At 42.4% G+C, this 22,952-nt stretch overlaps 1 protein-coding gene across 1 annotated transcript in view; it reads right to left on the bottom strand.

The window, feature by feature from the left end:
- LOC118841232 (tumor necrosis factor receptor superfamily member 10A-like) overlaps positions 1-19,325 on the bottom strand; it is a 47,789-nt gene extending 28,464 nt beyond the window's left edge. Inside the window, exon 1 of the mRNA XM_036748620.1 lies at positions 19,080-19,325. Within this exon, the coding sequence (XP_036604515.1) occupies positions 19,080-19,148 (69 nt within the window). The 5' untranslated portion in view covers positions 19,149-19,325. The remainder of the gene's footprint in view (positions 1-19,079) is intronic.
- Positions 19,326-22,952: the final 3,627 nt, after the last annotated feature.

Below are 22,952 nucleotides of genomic sequence, written 5' to 3'. Positions count from 1 at the left end.
ATAATATTTGTAAAGTGCTTAGCACAGTGCCGGGCACACAGTATATGCATATACCTTTCCCATATAGGATGTTATTTTTGTTCACCAAACTAAAACTTGACTAAATTTTTTTTTGGAGTGGGAAAGACAGGTCAATTGAGGTTAAATGACTTGCCCAAGGTCACACAGCTAGTAAGTGTATCAAGTGTCTGAGGCCAGATTTGAACTCAGGTCCTCCTGATTCCTGGGCCAGTGCTCTACTCACTATGCCACCTAGCTGCCCCCTAAATTTATTTTTAATTAACTATTAAATTTGACATTAAAAATAAAAATTTTAAAAGTGAGATATATTAAGACCAAACATTTTCTGACCAATTTATCTCAAAATAGAAAGTCCTTGGCAACACCTGGCACATTCCCTATGCACATCTACGGTAGTAGAAGAGGCCAGGGAAGGTGATCTAAATTTCTTAAAAGTTACTGAGTTAGGAACAGCTGCTGGGCAAAGTAAGAGCCCACAGAGGTCAGCAGTCATTTGGCCCCTCTTGCAGGTGCCCCCATAAAATCCTATCTGTAAAACTGATGAGATTAAAAGCACTCATCCCACTATCCTAATGAAACTCATTTGGAAAGGCAGAGATGACTTGAATTCTGGGCCAAAATTCTTAACAGTTAATCAAAACATCTTTGCAGGATCTAAGAATACTCATGGTGCCATGGAAGAAGGGTGGGGAGGAAGAAAGCCCCAACTCCTGAATCCTTCTATAGTCATGGCTTTGGCCCACAATCAGCTCCAGCTGAAAAACTGCCCCTCTCTCCCAATAAACCCACACAGTATTCTCCATAACTGACCCCTGGTTAAGGAGAAGGTGCTACAGTTTAGTATAGGACAGTTTTACTTGTTCCCAGGCTATTTTTTATCTCAGGTGTGACTCTTGAGCTCCCCCAAGGAAGAAAGTTTTTTGTTTTTGCATTCCCCCTATGGTCTTCCACAGTGCTAAGAGAAGATGCTAGATAAATGCTTGATTGTTCTTCAAAATTCTAAGCAGGGAAGTTTTAGGACCATTAGTTTCCCCCACTTCAATAAATTACAACTGGAAAGGGTGGCCCCACTCAAAATCTCCCCGATTGCCTGGCCACCCCTTTGTGGATCACCACTGCCCTCTCTGTACTGTATCTCCCCAACAGGATGTAAGCTTCTTGGTTTTGCATCTTCATTGCTAGCACCTAACCTATCCTTAACATATGTTTGTGAAATGACCTCAAGGCTAAGAACTCTCAGCCCTCAGCATTCATCCTCACAACATGGGGGAGAATGGGACAGTGATTGAGAACAGATTATTCTTACTTTATAAGGGGAAGAGGGGGCGGAGCCAAGATGGTGGCTGGAAAGCAGGGACTAGCGTGAGCTACCCACCAAGCCCCTCCAAAAACCTATAAAAAATGGCTCTGAACCAATTGTAGAACTGCAGAACCCACAAAATAGCAGAAGGAAGCAGGGCTCCAGCCCAGGACAGCCTGGATGGTCTCTGGGTGAGGTCTATCCCACACAGAGCTGGGAGCAGAGCGGAGTGGAGCGGAGCAGAGCCCAGCGTGAGCACACCAACCAGCCAGGAGCCGGGTGGAGCATGCCCTAGTGCCATGAATCAGTGAGCTGCAGCAGTTACCAGACTTCTCAACCCACAAACACCCAAGACAACAGAGAAGGTTAGTGGGAAAGGCTGTGGGAGTGGAAGGAGTTCGTGGTTTGGCTGCCGCCCCGGGGGCAGCGGAGGTGGGGCAGCTACAGAAGTACAGATGCAGTTACTTCCGGCCCCAGGACCATCTGGTGGGAGGAATTGAGTGGCGGATCAGAGCAGGAGTGCACAGCCTGCTGAAGATCTAAGTCCAGTCCGGGTTGGGGGTTCTTGGGGAAGGAGCAGTGCTGGTGTGGCAGACCTGGCACATCCTTCCAAGCTTGGAACATAGTTCTCTAAACTCTACAAGCAGTCATACCCCACTGAAAAACTCAAGGGTCAAGTTAGTTGGCTGGGAATATGGCCAGGCAGCGAAAACGCACCCAGATTCAGTCTCAGACTTTGCATTCTTTCTTTGGTGACAAAGAAGACCAAAACATACAGACAGAAGAAGTTAACAAAGTCAAAGAACCTACAACAAAAGCCTCCAAGAAAAACATGAACTTGTCCCAGGCCATGGAAGAGCTCAAAAAGGATTTGGAAAAGCAAGTTAGAGAAGTAGAGGAAAAATTGGGAAGAGAAATGAGAAGGATGCGAGAAAACCATGAAAAACAAGTCAATGACTTGCTAAAGGAGACCCAAAAAAATACTGAAAAATATACTGAAGAAAACAATACCTTAAAAAATAGACTAACTCAAATGGCAAAAGAGCTCCAAAAAGCCAATGAGGAGAAGAATGCCTTGAAAGGCAGAATTGGTCAAATGGAAAAGGAGGTCCAAAAGACCACTGAAGAAAATACTACCTTAAAAATTAGATTGGAGCAAGTGGAAGCTAGTGACTTGATGAGAAATCAAGATATTACAAAACAGAACCAAAGGAATGAAAAAGTGGAAGACAATGTGAAATATCTCATTGGAAAAACCACTGACCTGGAAAATAGGTCCAGGAGAGATAATTTAAAAATTATTGGACTACCTGAAAACCATGATCAAAAAAGAACCTAGATATCATCTTTCAAGAAATTATCAAGGAGAACTGCCCTGATATCCTAGAGCCACAGGGCAAAACAGAAATTGAAAGAATCCACAGATCGCCTCCTCAAATAGATCCCAAAAAGAAATCTCCTAGGAATATTGTTGCCAAATTCCAGAGCTCCCAGATCAAGGAGAAAATACTGCAAGCAGCCAGAAAGAAACAATTTGAGTATTGTGGAAACACAATCAGAATAACCCAAGATCTGGCAGCTTCTACATTAAGAGATCGAAGGGCTTGGAATACGATATTCCGGAGGTCAATGGAGCTAGGATTAAAACCAAGAATCACTTACCCAGCAAAACTTAGTATCATGCTCCAAGGCAAAATATGGAGTTTCAATAAAATAGAGGACTTTCAAGCTTTCTCAGTGAAAAGACCAGAGCTGAATAGAAAATTTGACTTTCAAACACAAGAATCAAGAGAAGCATGAAAAGGTAATCAAGAAAAAGAACAAGAAAAAGAAATGGCAAGGGACTTACTAAAGTGGAAATGTTTTGTTTACATTCCTACATGGAAAGATGATGTGTATGATTCATGAGACCTCAGGATTAGGGTAGCTGAAGGGAATATGCATATATATATACATATATATATATATATGTTTATGTATATATATGTATAAGTGAATGTGTATGTATGTATATATGTGTGTGTGTATATATATATATAGAGAGAGAGAGGGGGGGGGCACAGGGTGAGTTGAAGATGAAGGGAAGATATCTAAAAGAAATAAAATCAAATTAAGGGATGAGAGAGGAATATATTGAGAGAGGGAGATATAGAATGGGGTAAATTATCTCGCATAAAAGTGGCAAGAAAAAGCAGTTCTGTAGGAAGAGAACAGAAGGCAGGTGAGGGGGGAATGAGTGAATCTTGCTCTCATCAGATTTGACCTGAGGAGGGAATACCATACATACTCAATTGGGTATCTTACCCCACAGGAAAGAAGAAGGAAGAAGATAAAAAGAAAAGGGGGGGGGAATAATAGAAGGGAGGGCAGATGGGGGTGGAGGTAATCAAAAACAAACACTTTCGAAAGGGGACAGGGTCAAGGGAGAAAATTCAATAAAGGGGGATAGGTTAGGAAGGAGCAAAATATAGTTAGTCTTTCACAACATGAGTATTGTGGAAGAGTTATACATAATGTGTGGCCTATGTTGAATTGCTTGACTTCTTAGGGAGGGTGGGTGTGAAGGGAAGAGGGGAGAAAATCTGGAACTTAAAGTTTTAAAAACAAATGTTCAAAAACAAAAAAAAAAGTTTTTGCATGCAACTAGAAAATAAGATACACAGGCAATGGGGCGTAGAAATTTATCTTGCCCTACAAGAAAGGAAGGGAAAAGGGGATGGGAGTGGAGTGGGGTGACAGAAGGGAGGGCTGACTGGGGAACAGAGCAACCAGAATATACGCCATCTTGGAGTGGGAGGGAGGGTAGAAATGGGGAGAAAATTTGTAATTCAAAATCTTGTGAAAATCAATGCTGAAAACTAAATATATTAAATAAATAAAAAAAGAAAAAAAAAGATACACCCAAAAATGAAAAAAAAAATTTATAAGGGGAAGAGCAGGAGAGTGGATGGGGCAGTGGCGGGGTGGTAAGGGGGTGGAAATCTGTTTGCCCAAGCTTCAGTAGCCTGTTTACCATCACATCCCCCACCCTCACTAGATTGGTAGAACACATTAACATGCCAGAAGACCAGTGCTCTTGACCTAGGCAAGTTGCTTAGGGAGCCTGAGCTGGTAACAGAGGAATGAGATCAGGGTTCAAATTTGCTTCTGAAATGAACTATTTGACCCTGGAGAAGTCTCTTCATCTTGAACTTTGCCCCCTAGATCCACCATGGGTTCTTTGAGGTAAGTTTTCAACGTCTCTTGCCAAGAACCAAGCCTCCATCTCACTCCCTGGAAATCTCCAAAGCCTCCCACATACTTTCAAGCTACCAGAATGCCTATTTCTCCCCACAAGATATTTAGACCCAGAAACCGACCTGGGTTCTGATAGGTGAACCTTCCCTCTTCCCTTAACCAGAACAATGCCAACCATGATGCCCATGCCACTGTGTGCATACAGTGCCTCTCCTTTTCAGCTCCCCTTTTTGTTTTGTCTTCCCCCAAGTTGACAAGCATTTATTAAGCACCTACTATGTGCCAGGCCATGTGCTAAGTGCTGGGTATACCAGGACAGGCAAAACCAGTTCCTACTCTCAAGGAGTTCACATTCTCATGGGGGAGAGACAACATGCAAAGAAGATATCTACATGGCGGCAGCTAGGAGGTGCAATGGATGAATGCTGGGCCTGAAGTCAGGAAGACTAATCTTCCTGAGTTCAAATGTGACCTCAGGACACACATATTAGCTGGGCAAGTCACTCGACCCTGTTTGTCTCAGTTCCTCATCTGTAAAATGAGCTGAAGAAAGAAATGGCAAACCACTCCAGTATCTTTGCCAAGAAAACCCCAAATGGTGTCACAGAGAGTCAGACACAACTGAATAACCACAAATGGAAGGTAATTCCAAGGAGAAGTTCCAAGCATTAAGAAACTAGGAAAGACTTCTTTTTTAGTTTATTTTTTTTATTTTTTAAATAGTATTTTATTTTTCCCTAATTTCATATAAAAACAATTTCTAACATTCATTGTTTGGTTTTAAGTTTTGAGTTCCAAATTCTATCCCTCCCTCCCTCCTCTCTACTCTCCCTGAGATGATAAGCAATCTGATATAGGTTATACATTTGCAATCATGTAAAACATTTCCATATTAGTCATTTAGTGCAAGAAGACTTGAGTAAGAAAGAAAGAGAAAATGGTATGCTTCAGTCTGTACTCAAACATAATCAGCTCTTTCTCTGGAGATGGATAGCATTTTTTCACCACGATTCCTTTGGGATTGTCTTGGATCACTGTATTGCTGAGAACCACTAAGTTATTCACAGTTCTTCATCATACAATGTTGTGCAACATTCTCCTGGTTGTGCTCACTTCACTTTGTATCAGTTCATGTATGTCTTTCCAAGTTTTTCTGAAATCATCATGCTTATCATTTCTTATAGCACAATAATATTATATTATAATCATATGCCACAACTTGTTCAACCATTCCCCAAAATTGATAGGCAGTCCCCTCAATTTTCAATTCTTTGCCACTACAAAAAGGGCTGCTATAGCTATTTTTGTACAAATAGGTCTTTTTCCCACTTTTTAAAAATCTCTTTGAGATACAGACCTAGCAGCGGTACTGCTGGATCAAAGGGTATGCATAGTACCAAATTGCTCTCCAGAATGTTTGGATCAGTTCACAACTCCACCAACAATGCATTAGTGTCCCAGTTTTTCCACATCCCCTCCAATATTTATCGATATTTTCCTTTTCTGTCATGTTAGCCCATCTGACAGGTACCTCAGAGTTGTTTTAATTTGCACTCCTCTAATCACTAGTGATTTAGAGCATTTTTCCTTATGACTATAGATAGCTTTGATTTCTTTGTCTGAAAACTGCCTCTTCACATCCTTTGACCATTTATCAAAACTTGTATTCTTATAAATTTGACTCAGTTCTCTAGATATTTGAGAAATGGCGCCTTTATAGATATTTGCTATAATTTTCCCCCAGTTTTCTGTAAGAAAGACTTCTTGCAGAAGGTGTAATGTAAGCTCCTTAAGGGTAGGAGTTGTCCCATTTGCTTGTATTTGGGAAAGAAACAAGCACTTATTAAGCACCTGCTGTGTGTCAAACACTGTGCTAATAAGCCCTCTACAGATTTCTCATTTGCCCTGTGAGATTTCTGCCTCTCTACCACTTAGCACAGTTCCTGGCACATATAGTATGCACTTAATAAATCCTTTATCTATTGCTATCTCTATATATCTACATCTATCTCTATGTATACATGTATATAATTGATGATTAGTTTATGAAATTGTGAAATGGTGCAGTTCTTTGAGCACTCACGGGGAAAGACCATGATAGCAGCCCGAAGTAAGATGGCAATCACACTTTGATAAGGTACACATGGTAGAGGAGTGAATGGGTACAGGCAGTACAGAAATAGGGGAAAGGATACAGAGGCAGATGGGTGGAGATAGGGAATGGGGTGGTAGAGGAAGGCAGGCAGCAGTGGGGATGGGGATGGGGAGTGGCAGAAAGCATCACTCATGTAACCATGGATTAGAGTTGAGAGCACTGGGCAACATGGACCCAGCAGCAATGAAGGAGCGCTGGACAGGCTGGGATGGGTCAGAAGTTAGAGGTCTCATTTTTATATGGTTTGGGTGGGAGACAGACTAACTCTTCTCTGTGCTACTTGGGGGTTAGTTCATTTTCATATCCAAACCACTTCAAAGACGTCAGTAAAATTTTAAGTTAACACATCCACATCATCTCAAAAGGTATCACTTGGTGTTCTGCTGGTCTTACTGCAGATGTCTGGAACATGTCTGAGATCTACATATCATAGGAACAAAACCCCCTACAGCACCTTCTAGATGGCTTCTGCTGGCTCTGCACATATTATCAGGATATGAATTTTCATTAACACATGATACAATTTGAAAATTACGCTCTTTTGATCTTTGGGATGGTTTGTATATGGCTTCTAAGTTACACTTTACAACTTACTTCCTGCCACTTTATACTGGCTACTTATGAGTTCCAGAGTGAGTTGGGTTTAAGACTTGGTTTTTGAGAAAGAAATGTAGCCAGTAAAACCCAAAGTTAAGGAGGCAGCCTTCAGCCATCGAAATGTACCCTCCTTTGGGCAGAGCATGGAGAAGAGAGGAGAAGAGAGGAGGGGAGAGGATACTCACAGGTGATGTTTGTCCTTCGTTCTCGAAGAGGACCAGGATATCAGGGAAATGACATGACTTGCAATTGACTTTGATTTGAGCGAGGAAGGGCTGTGTGAAGCCACCAGCCTCACTTTCTCTTCCCTGCCCTCCTAGCACAGAGTGAATGTAAATACTAAATAGTAACTGTTTCTCTTTTGGTCAGGAACCCTGAGGGTCTTGCCCTCCCAGTTTGATTTTTTTTTTTTTATTAAAGGGGTATGTTGGTAAGCAAAATGGGCTCTTAGCACTCAGTTCAACCAAGTGCCCTTGAAGAGTTTGGCTTTTGTTTCCTTTGATTAATTCAGTGTATTTGATTACTAGATGCTAAGCCCCAGGCCCAAACCCCTATTAGGTTCTAAGCCTATGTGGGTGTGAAGCTACCAGGGTACTAAGGGGAGGGGCTAACTCAAGAGCCAAACACAGGAGCCTAAGTTCTGGTCATTCAGATGATGTTTGATGATGTCTGAAATGGTATAAGAGAAGACAGAGCCATTTGCACAGGGCTCTCACTCTTGGTGGTGTGGAGGCTATGGGCAGCTGTAGCTAAGAGCCCTCCAGCTCGTAAACCCAGATGTTGGGACTTTATTAAACTCTGGTAACTATGTATTGGGATTTGAATCATACAAGGTCTATCTGTTGATGTTTGTACTTTGTTTGTATTTTGCTCTGAAGTTCAGGATGCTGGCTTTTTCCCCTGAACTGAGTGATATTTGTATGCTGAATTACAGTAAACTTGTCAACCCCTTAACGTTGCTTTCCTTAGTAAAGCAGATTAAAAGAACGTGGGCTTTTGCAGTGGGCTTTGGCAGCGTTCTTGTTGTTGGGCTTGTGTTGGTCTTTCACCCCCACAACAGCTGCTAGCCGGATTGTTGAAACAAGGGGCCATCCCTTGATTAACTTCTTAAAGAGGCCTATTTACTGAATGGGAATGGGCATTACCTCACTCAAAGTGAGAACCTGAAAAGACCTTAGCCTAAAAGGGCCAGGGTCTGCCAATGCATCCTGGGCCATCTCCAGTTGTCCTGGTGAATATCAGGCCACTGGACCCAGATGGCTCTGGACGATAAAGTGAGGCTGGTGACCTTGCACAGCCCTCCCTCATTCAAATCAAAGTCAACTGCTAGTCATGTCTTCATTTTCCTCACGCCATGGCCCTTTTTGAGAACGAAGGACAAACACCACCACCACTGCCTACTTATAACCTTACTTATTATGCTGACTGGAAGGGGACAGGGAATGGGGGGGTGCTCAGGGGGACTAGAATAACATACAATTTTAACCATCCTTCCTTCTTTCCTTCCTTCTTTTTCTTTCCATCTCTCTATAGCTCTATCTCTATCTATAGCTATATCTCTCTCTCTCTACATCGATATCTCAATCTCTGTATCTGTAGCCCTAGGTGGTTTGCTAGAACTGTAAGTTGAAGGTGTTCCTTTGTATAGATCTAGCGCTGGAAGGGATCAAAGGATTCAACCCTTTTCATTTTACAGAAGATGAAAACTGAGACCCAAAAAGGTTAAGTGACTTATCCAAAGTCACACAAGTCTTCTGAATCCAGTCAGTGTTCTTTCCGCTATACCAAACTGGTTTTTGAAAAATGGCAGTAACAGCTACACTACCCATTTCACAGATCTCAGTAAAGAAAGTCCAACATGGGATTATATAACTATAAGACATTATCATGGCTACAATGACCACCTTCCCTTTACTCCTACTATCTATCTTATTTCTAACTATTTTTCATGACCCATCTAGTTAGTATCCCTAACTCACCTAGCTAGTGTATAATAGACACTACACTTAGGGTCAGGACATTTGGGCTCTAGTTTCTCCTCCAATGTTATAGCTATGTGACCCTGGGCACTTGATTTGATCTCTCTAAACTTCAATTGCACTCTTTGTAAAATGAGTCCATGTCTTACTTGCCTGAAGCAGATGAGCCAGAGCTTCCATTTCTATGCAGTATTTCTCCTTCAACCTGCCTGGACCAGCCCAACCAGAAGCACTCTTCCTCTTTTGAATTTCTCCAGCACTTTCTTTCTGAATGGATCCAATGACGATCAATATTCTTACTGTTCACTTAACTCCAACTGCAATGGTTTGGCCAACAGATTGAAAACTCCTTAGAGTGTCTAACACAGGGCTGGGGACCTAGCTGGCTCCAAGATATTTGCTGACTGATTTCCCCACTACCTCCTAGCACTTCCAATGTAAGAACCAAGGACTCCCGGCTTCCTTTCCTGGGAAACCTACCAAGACCCTCCCTTTCAGAGTCATAATTGCTGCCTCTTCCTAAGTGACAGCTTCCTCAGATTCTATCCAGCCACCCTATCAGATGGACAAAGCAAAAGAGGCCTGCCCATTTGCTTTAATTACAATGCGGTCTACCCTCTATGTTATATCACTACTAGTTATGTAAGAAACAAAATAATCATTTCAAGAAAAAGTGACTAAAGGAAGAATACCCTTTAGGACACTGAACAATCATCTCTCAAGTTTACAAACCACAAACCCCAGAAACCAAGCCTTTAATCCTTTTGTGCCTAGAACTCCTGCCCAGGGGCCATATACACTGACTTTGTCATCCCAATACTCCTAAGCCCAGGCTAGTGACACATTCACTTCACTTCATTCCATAGTTATTTCCTCTCCAGCCACTTGGCCCTCTTCTCCTCCTTCCTCTCTTTCTCCCCTCAATGTTCCAGTTCTAAAATCTTAACCAATAAAGCTCTGTCCCCTGTGGCTTCACTCACCATCGTTGTAACCTTGCAAACCAAAACATATCTCCCTGTTGATCATTTCCCATGTGTGCGGTTTTCCCCTATTAAAAGGTAAGCTCCAGGAGCAGCAAAGTGGCACAGTGAGTAGAACACCGGCCTGAAGTGAGGAGGACCCGAGTTCAAATCCGGCCTCAGACACTTGACACATGAGTGACCTTGGGCAAGTCACTTATCCCCAATTGCCCACCTTCCCCCCCTCCAAAAAAAAAAAAAAGGAAGCTCCTTGAGGGAAGGAACTTTCTTTGTAGCACTTAACACAATGCTGTCACAGAGTAAGTGCTAAAGAAAAGCTTTTTTTTTTTATTAATTCTTACCATAGGTACAGAACTCATCTTTTTTTTTTAATCTTTGCATTTACATTTTCAATTCACCCTATATTTTTTCTCTTTTCCCTATTTATGTAGTAGTTTTAAAATGTGTTTAATTTAAACATTTTTTTTCAATTTTCAAATGTCCATTTTTTTCTTCTTCCTCCCACTTCCATCCACTAAAAGGAAAGAAGGAAGAAAGGAAGGAGGGAAGGAAGAAAGGAAGGAAGGGAGAGAGAGAGAGAGAGAGAGGGAAGGAAGGGAGAGAGGAAAGAAGGGAAAGAGGGAGAGAGGGAGGAAGGGAGGGCGGGAAGAAGGAAGGAAGGGAGAGAGAGAGGGAGGGAAGAAGGAAGGAAGGGAGAGAGAGGGAGGGAAGAAGGAAGGAAGGAAAGGAGAAAGGAAAGGAGGAAGGAAGGAAGGGAGGAAGGGAGGGAGGAAGGGAGGAAGGGAGAAAGGAAGGGAGGAGGGAGGGTGGGAAGAAGGAAGGAAGGAAGAGAGAAAGGAAGAGAGAAAGGAAGGGAGAAAGGAAGGGAGAAAGGAAGGGAGAAAGGAAGGGAGAAAGGAAGGGAGGAGGGAGAATGGGAGGGAGGGAGAAAGGAAGGAAGGTAGGAAGGAAGAAAGGTAGGAAGGAAGAAATGCTAAATCAACAGGCAGTTATTAATTCTTACTATGTGCCAGGTATTGTGTCAAGTTTGATTTTTTTTTTAATTAAAGGGGCCATCCCTTGACTCACTTCTTAAAGAGGCCTATTCACTGAATGGGCATTACCTCACTCAAAAGCAAGAACCTGAAAAGACCTTAGCCTAAAACGGCCAGGGCGTCTCATTGCATCCTGGGCCAACTCCAGTGATCTTGATGAATATCAGGCCACTGGACTCAGATGGCTCAGGAGGAGAAAGTGAGGCTGGTGACCTTGCACAGCCCTCCCTCACTCAAATCAAAGTAAACTGCAAGTCGTGCCATCATTTCCTGATGTCATGGTCCTCTTCAAGAACAAAGAACAAACACAACCTGTGGAAGTCTCTTGCCCTCCCGTCCCCCATCTCCCATTTTCCCTCTCCCTCTCCCTCTCTTCACCTGAGGGTGCTCTGCCCAAAAGAAGGTACATTTTGTTGGCTGAAAGCTGCTTCATAAACTTGGGGTTTACTGGTTAGATCTCTTTCTCAAAGACCAAGCCTTAAACCCAATTCACTCTGGAGCTCATAGATTGGACAACAATAGGTCCCTACCCTCCTAGCACAGAGTGAAAGTAAATAGTAAATGGTAATTGTTTCTCTTTTGGCCAGCAACCCTGAGGGTCTTCCCTCTCCGTTTATTATTTTTTGTTAATTGAAGGGGCGATCCCTTGACTCAGTTTTTAAAGAAGCCTATTCAATGAATGGGCATTACAAATACAACAATTACCAACAACAACAACAACTGAGTCAAGCATCATGAATACAAATACAAGCAGGAAGAAAGCTAATCCTTGCCATAGGAGCTTGTAGTCCAATGAGGAAAGAGAACTCATTCAAAGGAAGCTGAAAAGGGAAAGCTGGGAGAAGGTGCCCCCACAAGGGAAGTCAGAAAGTCAGAAGAAGAGCCTTGAGAGGAATACAGACATAGCTATCTTGAACATTGTTCTGGGAGGAATCAGCCAATCAGAAAGGTCCACAGGAGCAGAGTGTACTTCCACTGTGAAAAGTCTAGGATGGAGTGAATTTCCAGGATGAGGAGGCTTCTGTGGCACAGTAGAGAAAGTCTGGAGATTTATAGGAGTGGGGCCTAGATAAAGAGAGAGTAAAGAGAGGGAGTGAGAGAGAGAGAGGGAAAGAAACAGAGAAAAGCAAACACTGTATCACATAAGCATAGTCAAGCAAAATATATTCCCACATTGGTCACATCACAAAAAAATGTTATTAAAGTAATTTTTAAAAATTCTTTTAATTAAAAAAATTTTAAATTAAAATTTTAAATCTTATTCTACATAAATAGCCAATCATCTGCCTGTCATGAAGTAGGCATTATCCTTCTTTATCAGTCCTCTGGAATCATGATTGATCATTTAACTGATCAGAAAAAGAAAATGACAAATGTTGGAGGGGTTGCAGGAAAAATGGGCATATTGGTGAAACTGAGTAAGTCCAAGCATTCTGAAAGGCAAATTTGAATTATACAAAAAAAAAAATTTCTAAACAGTGCACGATGTTTGACTTACCTGTCATTGCTGTGTCTATATCCCCAATAAGATGAAAGAAAAGAGGAAAAAAGTCTTGTATTTACAAAAATATTTATAGCAGCTCTTTTTGTGGCAGCAAAAAACTAGAAAGCAAGGGCATGCCAATCAGCTAGGGAACGGCTGAACAAATTGTGGTATATGGATTTAATGGAATACTGTTGTGCTGCCAGAGACAAGGAAAAAGATGGTTTCAAAAAGACATTGAAAAATTTATATGAATTGATTCAGAGTGAAGAGAACCAGAAGAACAATGTAGACTATTACCTCAATATTATCATTATACCCATTGTAGAGAAGGAAGCAGGTTCAGAGAGGTAAGCGTTTGGAAGGCACTCCATCCTCATCCCTGAGACTTATACTCCCTCTCTCCAGGCTCAAGCGTAACTTTAACCATGAAGACTTTCCAGATCACCATCTGTTAGTGTTCACCCTTTCCTAAAATTACTTTATATCGAACATCATCTCTTTCTTCTCCCACTCCCAGCATAGCTACCTAAGGTAGCATGCTGGTGTCTTATCCATAGGAGGTACCTAATAGTGGCTTAGCCAAGGTCAGAAAGAGGTAGGAGAGAGTGAAGGATGAAGGTCTTCTAACTCCAAAGCTGGGGCTATTTCTACCACCCTATGCTGCCTCAGCATGTCCCCCAAAATCTTCCTTCTAGTCTATCCCTAACCCATCTGACAATCTCCAACCCCATTCCCAGCAGAGTTTAGAACAAAAGGAGATGGAGCTATTCTAAGTAAGGTGAGATTTAGGCACTTTCCAACCTCCATAACTTTGCTCATCTCGTTCTTTGTGCCTGAAACATCGCTTCCCTTCCTGTGGAATTCTGATAATCTCCTTTAAAGTGTACCTTAATTATCTCCTTTCCTGATCTCACTAGTACGAGGGGAGATCTTTTTGGGACACATATAACATGTTCTGTACCATTCTTAATATGCTTATTATGTGATGTGCAAATCTAGAGACATCTCTATCCAAATGTTCAAATGGACTAGTTGTGCCTGACCTGTGGTAGCACCTTCCAAGTTTATACTGGTTTAATCAGGCACAGTCAAACACACTGGACTTTGACCCCAACACTATGATGTCACTTTGGTCTTCTCTGAGTATGAAGGACAAACAACAACAACATGCTTATTATATATTTTAATAATAATATACTTTAATATTTGTGCACCACGTAGACAGCTAGATGATGCGGTGGCTAGAACACCAGGCCCTGGAGTCAGGAAGATCTGGCTTCAACACTTATTAGCTTCGTGACCCTGGGTAAATCATTTAACTTCTGTTTGCCTCAGTTTCCTCATTTGTAAAATAAAAATAATAATGGCAACAACTTCCTAGGGTTGTGTTATGAGGATCAAGCAAGACAATAACTGTACAGTACCTAGTACATAGCAAATGCTATATAAATTTTAGGGTTTTTTATTATCTTAAAAATAACATACATATTAAAGGATTTGAACAGGCAGACTTTTGATAAAGAATCAAAACTATATATACACATATATAATACATATGTAGTCATGTGAAAAATGCTCTAAATAAATAGTGGAGAATTGCAAATTAAAATAACTTTGGGATATCAGCTCTCACCTATCAGATTGGCTAAATGATAGAAGGGAAAAAATGACAAATGTTGGAGGAGGTGTGGAAAAATTTGGACACTAATGCACTGTTGGTGGAACTGTGAACTGATCTAACCATTTTGGAGAGCAATCTGGAATTATGCCCAAAGAGTTACAAAACTGCCTTTGACCCAGCAATACCACTATTTCGGGTCTATTTCCCAAGGTGATGAGGTAAAAAGGAAAAGAATCTGTACGTTCCAAAATATTTATAGCAGCTCTCTTTGTGGTTGTGAAGGGCTGGAAATGGAAAGGATGCCCATTAATTGGGGAATGACTAACCAAGTGGTGGCATATGATTGTGATAGAAAACATATGCTGTACTGTAAAAAAAAAAAAAAATGATGACCTGGCTGATTTTAGAAGAACATGGAAAGACTTGCATGAAATAAAGAAAAGTGAAACGAGCAGAACCAAGAAAACGTTCTATACAGTAACAGCAAGACTATTGAAAGAACAGCTGTGGGGGCAGCTAGGTGGCACAGGAGTAGAGCACCAGCCCTGGAGTCAGGAGGACCTGAGTTCAAATCCAGCCTCAGACACTTGACACACTTACCAGCTGTATGACCTTGGGCAAGTCACTTAACCCCAATTGGCCTGGCTTCCCCCCTCAAAAAAAAAAGATTAGGAAAAAAAGAAATCTCAATATAAATCAATAATGTGATGTGACAGCTAAAAACCTTTCAAATACTTGAAGACAGTTGTAACATCATTCTCCTTTTACTCTCTCCAAATCTTCCCTTTACTCCCTCCAAATCTTCTCTTTTCCAGGCTAATATAAAGGTTCTTTTAACCTATTTTCATATGGTAACATCTTAAGGCCCCTTTTATCACCCTTCTCTGGATTTTTGCCAGATATTCAATACTTTCTAAAAATCTAATGTCTAGAACTGAAATTGACACCACAGCTATGGTCTCACTAGAGCAGAAAATCGCAGGATTATTGCTTACTTCAGCCTAAAGTTTCACTTCTTCCAGACATAGTAGGGTCAGGAGACAAACGGGCAAACAGGGCATATCCTGCTCTGTGTGTCTTAAAGATACAGACCCATTGCTCAGTTAGCTACTCTGAACCTGTCTAGGGGAGCAAAATCTCAGCAGTGTTCCCAGAAGCTGCACAACAGCTATACACAGACTTCCATTCACCAGAAAAGATTGTAGGCACTTCCCCTGGGATTGTCTGTCCATCTATTATCCTTCCCTCTCATTGCATGAGTAGCCCACTGACTTTTCCAGAAAATTATGACTAAGTTTTTTATATTCCTTCTGAACTACTTGTATTGTTTTTATCTAACTCTAACCTCATTTTTATTATTTTTAGATGTCTTAACTTTGAGATTTTTAAGGTCTTCTCTTTCCTTATCTGGAAAAGACTCCTCATTTAGTTTCTCTAGTTCCATTTTTCTCCAACTTAGAGGAACAGTTCCTTTCCCCAAGTCGTCCTACATTATTTAAGCTGCTGCAAAGGAAGGAATATCCTGTGCCCATCCTACCCAGTAACTCATCATTTTTTTCAGTGTGAGCATCCACACCTTGAAAATCAGGAAATGCCTCAAAGCAGGGCTTGTTTTATTGTTCATCGATTGTCTAAATTTAAGAGAGAGATGGAGAAAATGTTAATGTAGATAAAAAGTGTGTCCCACATACAGAATCAGCTGTTAAACATTTACCAGCATGCGTGAAGCATAGCAGCAGCTCACATTGGCACTTTACAGTTACCTGGGGCTTTTAAAAACTTTTGTTTTGAGATCACAAGATCAAAGATTTAGAGCAGGAAGGGACCTTTGACACCACCTGGTTCAACCAGAGCAGGAAACTCGGAGAAGGTTGAGTCACTTGCCCAAGGTCACCCAGGCAGTAACTTTCAACTCACTCATCTTCTTACAGAACTTGATTCCCTTCTCCCACCCATTAATGGAATCAAGTTCATTTGTTCCCCTTCACAAAGGGGACCTTTTTGGCCTTCAAAGTGAGACATAATTGAATCACTGATTGTAGAATAAACTAAGTTCTTTGAAGGCATGGACCCTTTTTGGTTCTGTTTTGTTTTGCTCCTTCCTGGGAACCTCTAAACAAGACCACTGCATATACTAGTTGATTGTGGGTGGTGGCAGAGATGATGATGATGGTGATGGTGGTGGTGGTGGTGATGATGATGATAAAGTTAATAATAATAATAATAGCTGAAATGTTATATGTCAATCTAAGGTTTCCAAAGTACTCTCCATCCATTATCTCCTTTGAGACTCATATCAACCCAGCGAAAGGCAGCATGGCTTAGGGCTGCCTTCTTCTATGCTGGCTGTGTGGTACCACGGAAACTGTCTTCTCTTCCCAACTTTCCTATTTACTGTCAAGGCCACCTCTATCTCCCTAGCTATCTAGGATCAATCAAGACTCTTCACTTTCCCACACCCCCACATATCCAATCCCTTGTCATTTCTCCCTTCACACCAACATATATCCCATTGTCTCCATTCACACAGCCACCATTTTAGTTTAGATCCTCCTCACCTCTCTCCTGGAGCTACTATAGTAGTCTTCTAATATGTCTGCCTGCCTCTAGTCTTTCTGAATTCTATCCATCCTCCACTCAACTGTCAAAGTGATTTTCCTCAAGTGCGTGTCAGGGGAAAGGGGAAGTATTTATTAAATGCCTGCTATGTGCCAGTTGCAAATACTATTTCATTTGATATTTAGAACAACCTAAGAGGTAGTTACTATTATCCCCATTTTACAGTTGAGGAAACTGAGGCAAACAGAGGTTAAGTGACTTGTCCAGGGTCCATTGTGTCACTCAGCTGCTTCAGTAGATACCGATTATACTCAGGATAAAATATAGTCTTCTACTTGGGATTTAAAACCCTTCAGAATCTGGTTCCTTCCTACCTTTCCTATTATTCTTACACTTTACTCCCCTTCACACACTGTCCTAATTTACTCTTCCTAGAAAATGACATCTCCCAATTCCCTGCCTCTGAACTGTGTGCCTCTCCAGCTCCTAGCTTCCCAGGCTACCTTCATGAGAACTCAAATCCTCACTTCTACAGAATGCCTTTCCCAATCACTGCTGATGATAGTGCTTTTCTTCTGACATATTTTGTTGTTGTTGTTATTGTTCGGTTGTTTTCAGTTGTGTCTAACTCTTTGTGATCCCATCTGGGGGTTTCCTTGGCAAAAATTCTGGAATGGTTTGCAATTTCCTTCTCCGGCTCATTTTACAGATGAGGAAACTGAAGCAAACAGGGTTAAGTAACTTGCCCAGGGTCACACAGCTAGTAAGTGTCTGAGGCCAAACTTGAACTCAGGTCTTCTCGACTCTAGACCTGGTGCTCTCTCCACTGCTCCACCTAGCTGCCCTCCTTCTGAGATTACCTTCATAATATGCCTTTTGTATAAAATGTACACATACATATAAATATCTCACCTATACATAATTATTTGCATTGTCTCCCCTATTAGAATGGGAGCTCCTTGAGGGCAGAGAGAGCTATTTTGCCTTTCTATGTATCCCCAGGGCTTGGCACAATGACTGGCACTCAGTAAACATTTAATAAAAGACTGTTGGTTGATTGATGCCAGAGATGCTGATCTTCAATGATAAAGGAGACTCCTCGGAGGTATTTTTATAAATTTTAAAATAAATTTTACCTCAGAAACCACAGAGTAAAAGGACAACAATAACAAAAAACACTCCTTTAAGTAGGTACAGGTATTACTATCCGCATTTTAGAGGAGGAAATTGTGGTTCACCAATTTTTAAGGGACTTGCCTAAAATCACAGTTATTTAGTGTCAGATCATGATTTAAATCCAGGTCTTCCTGCCTCCAAGTCTGGCATCTTTAAAATGTCTTCCCTGGCACAGCAAGTGTTCCAGTAGCATTTGGGGCAGAAGTCATGCCGGGATTTCTCTGGGACATTTTTTTCACCCAATTAGTCATTCTTCCTGGGGCAGTTGCACCCTCCCCCATCAACTTTGAAATGAAAAGCTGCAAGTCTACGTGAGTAGGTACGGGGCGGGGAACGGGAAGTGGGGTAGAAAGTGAGTGAGTGAGTCAAGATGCTTTGAAATCACAACTGGGTGCGGTTCTCTCCCTCAAAAGTCCGCAAAAGGAAACACATGACTCTCGATCCTGCTCGCAGCACCCTTCCCCGGGAGGATTCGAGGTCTGGGATTGTAAGAGACTTCGCGACATTATTTAGCTCCACCCTTTCATTTTACAAGTGAAGAAACCGAGGCCCAGACGGGGCTCCCAACCCAGCGCTCTTTCCACGAAGCCCCGAACCCTTCTCCACTTCTCCACTTGGAGTCACGAGGGTGGTTACCCTCCCGTCCCCATGTTCCCCACAAAGGCGGCAAGGTTTTCGGTTCCATCTGCCTGAGCCACCAGTCTCCTCCGCGAGCCTGGGGCGCGTTATGCCTGGACTTGCCCCGAAGGGAAGGATGGGGATAACGAGCGGGGGACGAGCGGAAAGGAGGAAGGGAAGCAATTGTGGGCACAGACCGCTAGCCCGGCACCTCCCCCCGCCCAAGTCTAACTGCTAAGTTACTAACTCGGGTGATTCTTTTTCGCCACCAGCGCTGCCCAAGGGAGGGACGAAGGGGGAGGGCTAGCCGACTCACCAAAGACAGAAACGAACATGTGACAAGCTTCCAAGGGACCCAGCACAGCGTAGCCGTGGCGGAGCTCATCCCCCTGGGAGTCTGAAGCTTTCCCAGGTGCTCCCGGTGATGCCCAGCCCGACCACGTTCGATTCTCTCCAAGTGAGCAGCCTACGCCCCACCTGTGTAAGGTAGAGAAGCCTGCGACCCTCCAGCCTCGGAAGCGCAAAGCGGACAACCTCTCGTCTCTATTTAACCACCGCTAAGTATACGAGCCACGCCCCCGAAGTAAGCCTAGTCGGAGTAGGCGGAAGAAGGAGCTTCACATTCATTGGTCACAGGGAGGTGAGGCGTTCTAGGGAATTCCCCAAGTTGAGGACGAATCTGAGTGAAACTTCAGTGTCTTTATTTTCTTAGACACGTGAAAGCGTTTAGAATTTGACAGGTGGAAGATAACTGGGCCCGGAGTGGAGCACGAATTTGGAGCCGCAAAGTATTTGTGCTTACAAAATATGTCGGATATAGGGAGTGTGCAAAGTGGAGAAGACAGAGCCAAGAAAACAACATACAGTTGTCCTTTCTCAAGGAGCCCCAAAATGACATCACTATGTAGGGATCAAGGTACAGGGTGTCTGACTGTGGCTGATCGATGGGGCTTAGAAGAGTCTTGGAAGACTCCGCCACATGTCAGGCACAAATGGTTTACGTGGATAAACATTTGGAATAGAGATGTTTCTAAATTTGTGCCTCTCACATTTCTTTTGAGCTACTGCAGTTCTTCTTTGCTCATACAGCACAGCACCTTCCTTGATGTGGGCGTACCTGCGTCAGTGCCTCCTAATTCTCACAATGGATTTCAGAGTTCTTCAGAGAGATCTTGAGAGTGTCCTTGTATCGCTTCTTGTGTTAGTTCTCCATAAAACAGTCTTTTAAGCAAACTCACATTTGGTATTCAAACAATATGGCCCCCTCATTGGAGTTGTGCTCATTGCAGTAGGGCTTGAATGATTGGCAGTTCAGCTCCAGAAAGGACCGCAGTGTCCTGGCAGTATCTTGCCAGATGATCTTCAGAATCTTCCTAAGAAAATTCAAATGTAAATGATTCCGTTTCCTGGCACAGTACTGGTAGCCTGTGCAGGTTTCACAGGCATACAATAATGAGGTCAGCACAGTGGCTCTGTTGACCTTCAGTTTGGTAATAAGCCTAATACCTCTTCTCTCCCACACTCTTCTTCCAAGCCTCCCAAACACTGAACTAGGTCTGGCAACAAATGCGTCAACTTCATTATCTATGTGGAGCCACATCTATGCGTACATCCTTAAAAAGTATACTGGCAAGTGAATTTATCTACAGCATTCAAAATTGCTTAATTTGCTTTTGGTTCCACATTTGGATGGTGCGGTGCTGGCTGGTGGAGCACCTGTGTTTTCTTGGTGTTAATTGTTCGGCCAAAATTGGCACCAGCAGCAGAGAATCCATACTCTGTTGCACCTGAGCCTCAGAGGCTGCATTGAGTGCACAATCATGTGCAAACAAAAAGTCACACACCAGTGCTCCCCCCTCTTTAGTCTTGATTCTACCCTTTTCAAGTTAAATAATTTACCATCACTTTTGTCCTAGTTGAAGGCATCTCACAACATCACTGAAAACACCATGCTGAAAAGTATGGGAGTGAGCACACAGCCCTGCTTCACTCCACTGGTGACTGGGAAAGCTTGAGAGCATCATCCATTATCCAGAACCTGTGCAAACATGCAGTCATAGAACTGATAAAATACTGATGAACTTGTCAAGGCAACCAAATTTTGCCATGATCTTCCATAAGCCCTCATGATTGACAGTATCAAAGATCTTGATCAGATTGACAAATATTGTATACTCTGTTCTGCTCCTGACATTTCTCCTGGAGTTGTTAGGCAGCAAACACCATATTGAGTGTTCCTTGGCCTTTCTGAAGCCATATGAGAGGAACCTAATTGCATTCAAAATTTTTTCAATTGCAAGTTCGACCAGAGAGGGACAGACTTCAACCTGAGGTTTATGGTCAATAGCTTCAGCACTGGTGGATGACAGATACTATGGAAGTATTCAGCCCATCTCTCTAGGATCATATCCTTATTGTTAATCAATGTAGCTCCATCAGCACTGAGTAGCTGAGATGCATTATAGGTCTTTGTTCCATAAATAGTTGCCAGGGCATCATAAAAACACTTTGGATTGTTACTATCAGCATAAAACTGAATTTCATCTGCCTTCTTACTAAGCCAAGAATCCTGCATCTCTCTAAACTTTGCTTGACTTTACTTTTAATGGAATTAAATGCTGTCTTCTAAGAAATGGATGGACTATTCTGCTGGTAGACCCTGTGAAGTTCTTGTTTTTCATTTAGTCACTTCTGCTTTTCCCCATCATTTTTTATCAAACCAATCCTATTCATGATGTTTGCGAGTGTTTTCGTCTAGATGAATAAATACAGTGCTGTACAACAAATCTTTGAAGGCTGCCCGTTCCTTTTCTGCTCCACTGTTGCCTACTTTTGGATTAGCTTTCCCTCCAGGTCAGCAACAAACTGTTCGTGCTGGGAGAAGTGCTCTAAATTGTTGTCATTAAGTCTTCTGGTAATCGTCTTGCATTGGGGCCACCACTCTTGTTGAATGCAAATGTTTAGCTTGGAGAGGATGCCTATATCCAGGACTCTGTACTTTGTCACTCTCACATTCTGTCTGTCTCTTCTCCTTACAATCTATCAAATGCCAACATTTGCTCCAAAGATGTATCCATGAAGCTTCATTGTGTTTAGGTAAATAGAAGAGTGGTGGTGATGAGAAAGTCATGAGATGCACAAGTCTTCAGTAGTGAATGACCATTGCAGTTTCTGTTTCCAACTCCATTCTTCCCAAGGACTCCCTGCCATGTCTGGTAGTCTGACCCTGCTCTAGCATTACAGTCACCCAGAATTATAAGTTTGTCCTCTTTTGGCATATTGATGATGAGAGTCTTCATGACTTCATAAAATTTTTCTTTGATCTCATAAGGGTTCATCATGGTGTAATCATATGCACTGATGACTGTGGCATGGCACTTTCCTGCAAGTGGCAAACACATTGTCATGAGCCTGTTGTTCAGTCTTTTGGGGAGGCATACAAGGTAATTGACTAGATTAGATTTGATTTGATTCTGAAATCTATGCCAGCTTCACTGTGGCCACTCCAGAAAAAACATGAATCTGGCTCCAACTTTGGTAAGCTAGCCTTCGTTTGCCCACCTTGTTTCACTCAGGGCTGCTTTTTGGTTATGATACCTCCTGCTGAGTTCTCTCACAAGAGCTGTTTGTCTTCCAGGTCTACTGGACTTCATGTTGTCTATAATTATCTTTGTAAAAGTTGTGTGTGTGTGTGTGTGTGTGTGTGTGTGTGTGTGTTTCAACCACATGGTGGGATGCCCACATGACTTAGTAAGCGGGCCTTCTTCATGCCAGGAAGTGAGCAGTGTGGTCTTTAGAAAAGGCTGCTCAGACATCCAGGGAGCTACCAAATCCCACTGCTGCTTCAGTCCAGTGACAAGATAACCCTTTAGCCTGGGCCACCTGTGTGCAGGGCTGTGACTACAACTCCCAGGGTATCTACACCTGCTGTATCATCACTTGTTTGTTGCCACAGGAGTTTGAGGTAGGTAAAAATGGTGATGTCTTTTGACTTGGTGTCTGGATTTAAGTGAAGCAGAGTTGCACCAAGTCGTTGGCCTCACTCTCTCTTCCAGAGTCATCAGAGTCCAGTGGCAAGACAAAAGTCAAGATAACTAGTGATGGCTTGGGATGCTTGGGATGACCTTGGTGTCTTCGATGTCTAACCAAGATCTAAGTGCTGCACGGTGCCTGCTTCCATCATCTTCAT

Source organism: Trichosurus vulpecula, chromosome 3, assembly GCF_011100635.1.
Source record: "Trichosurus vulpecula isolate mTriVul1 chromosome 3, mTriVul1.pri, whole genome shotgun sequence".
In the NCBI taxonomy this organism is placed as follows: domain Eukaryota; kingdom Metazoa; phylum Chordata; class Mammalia; order Diprotodontia; family Phalangeridae; genus Trichosurus; species Trichosurus vulpecula.
This window is presented reverse-complemented; position numbering and strand designations above follow the sequence as displayed.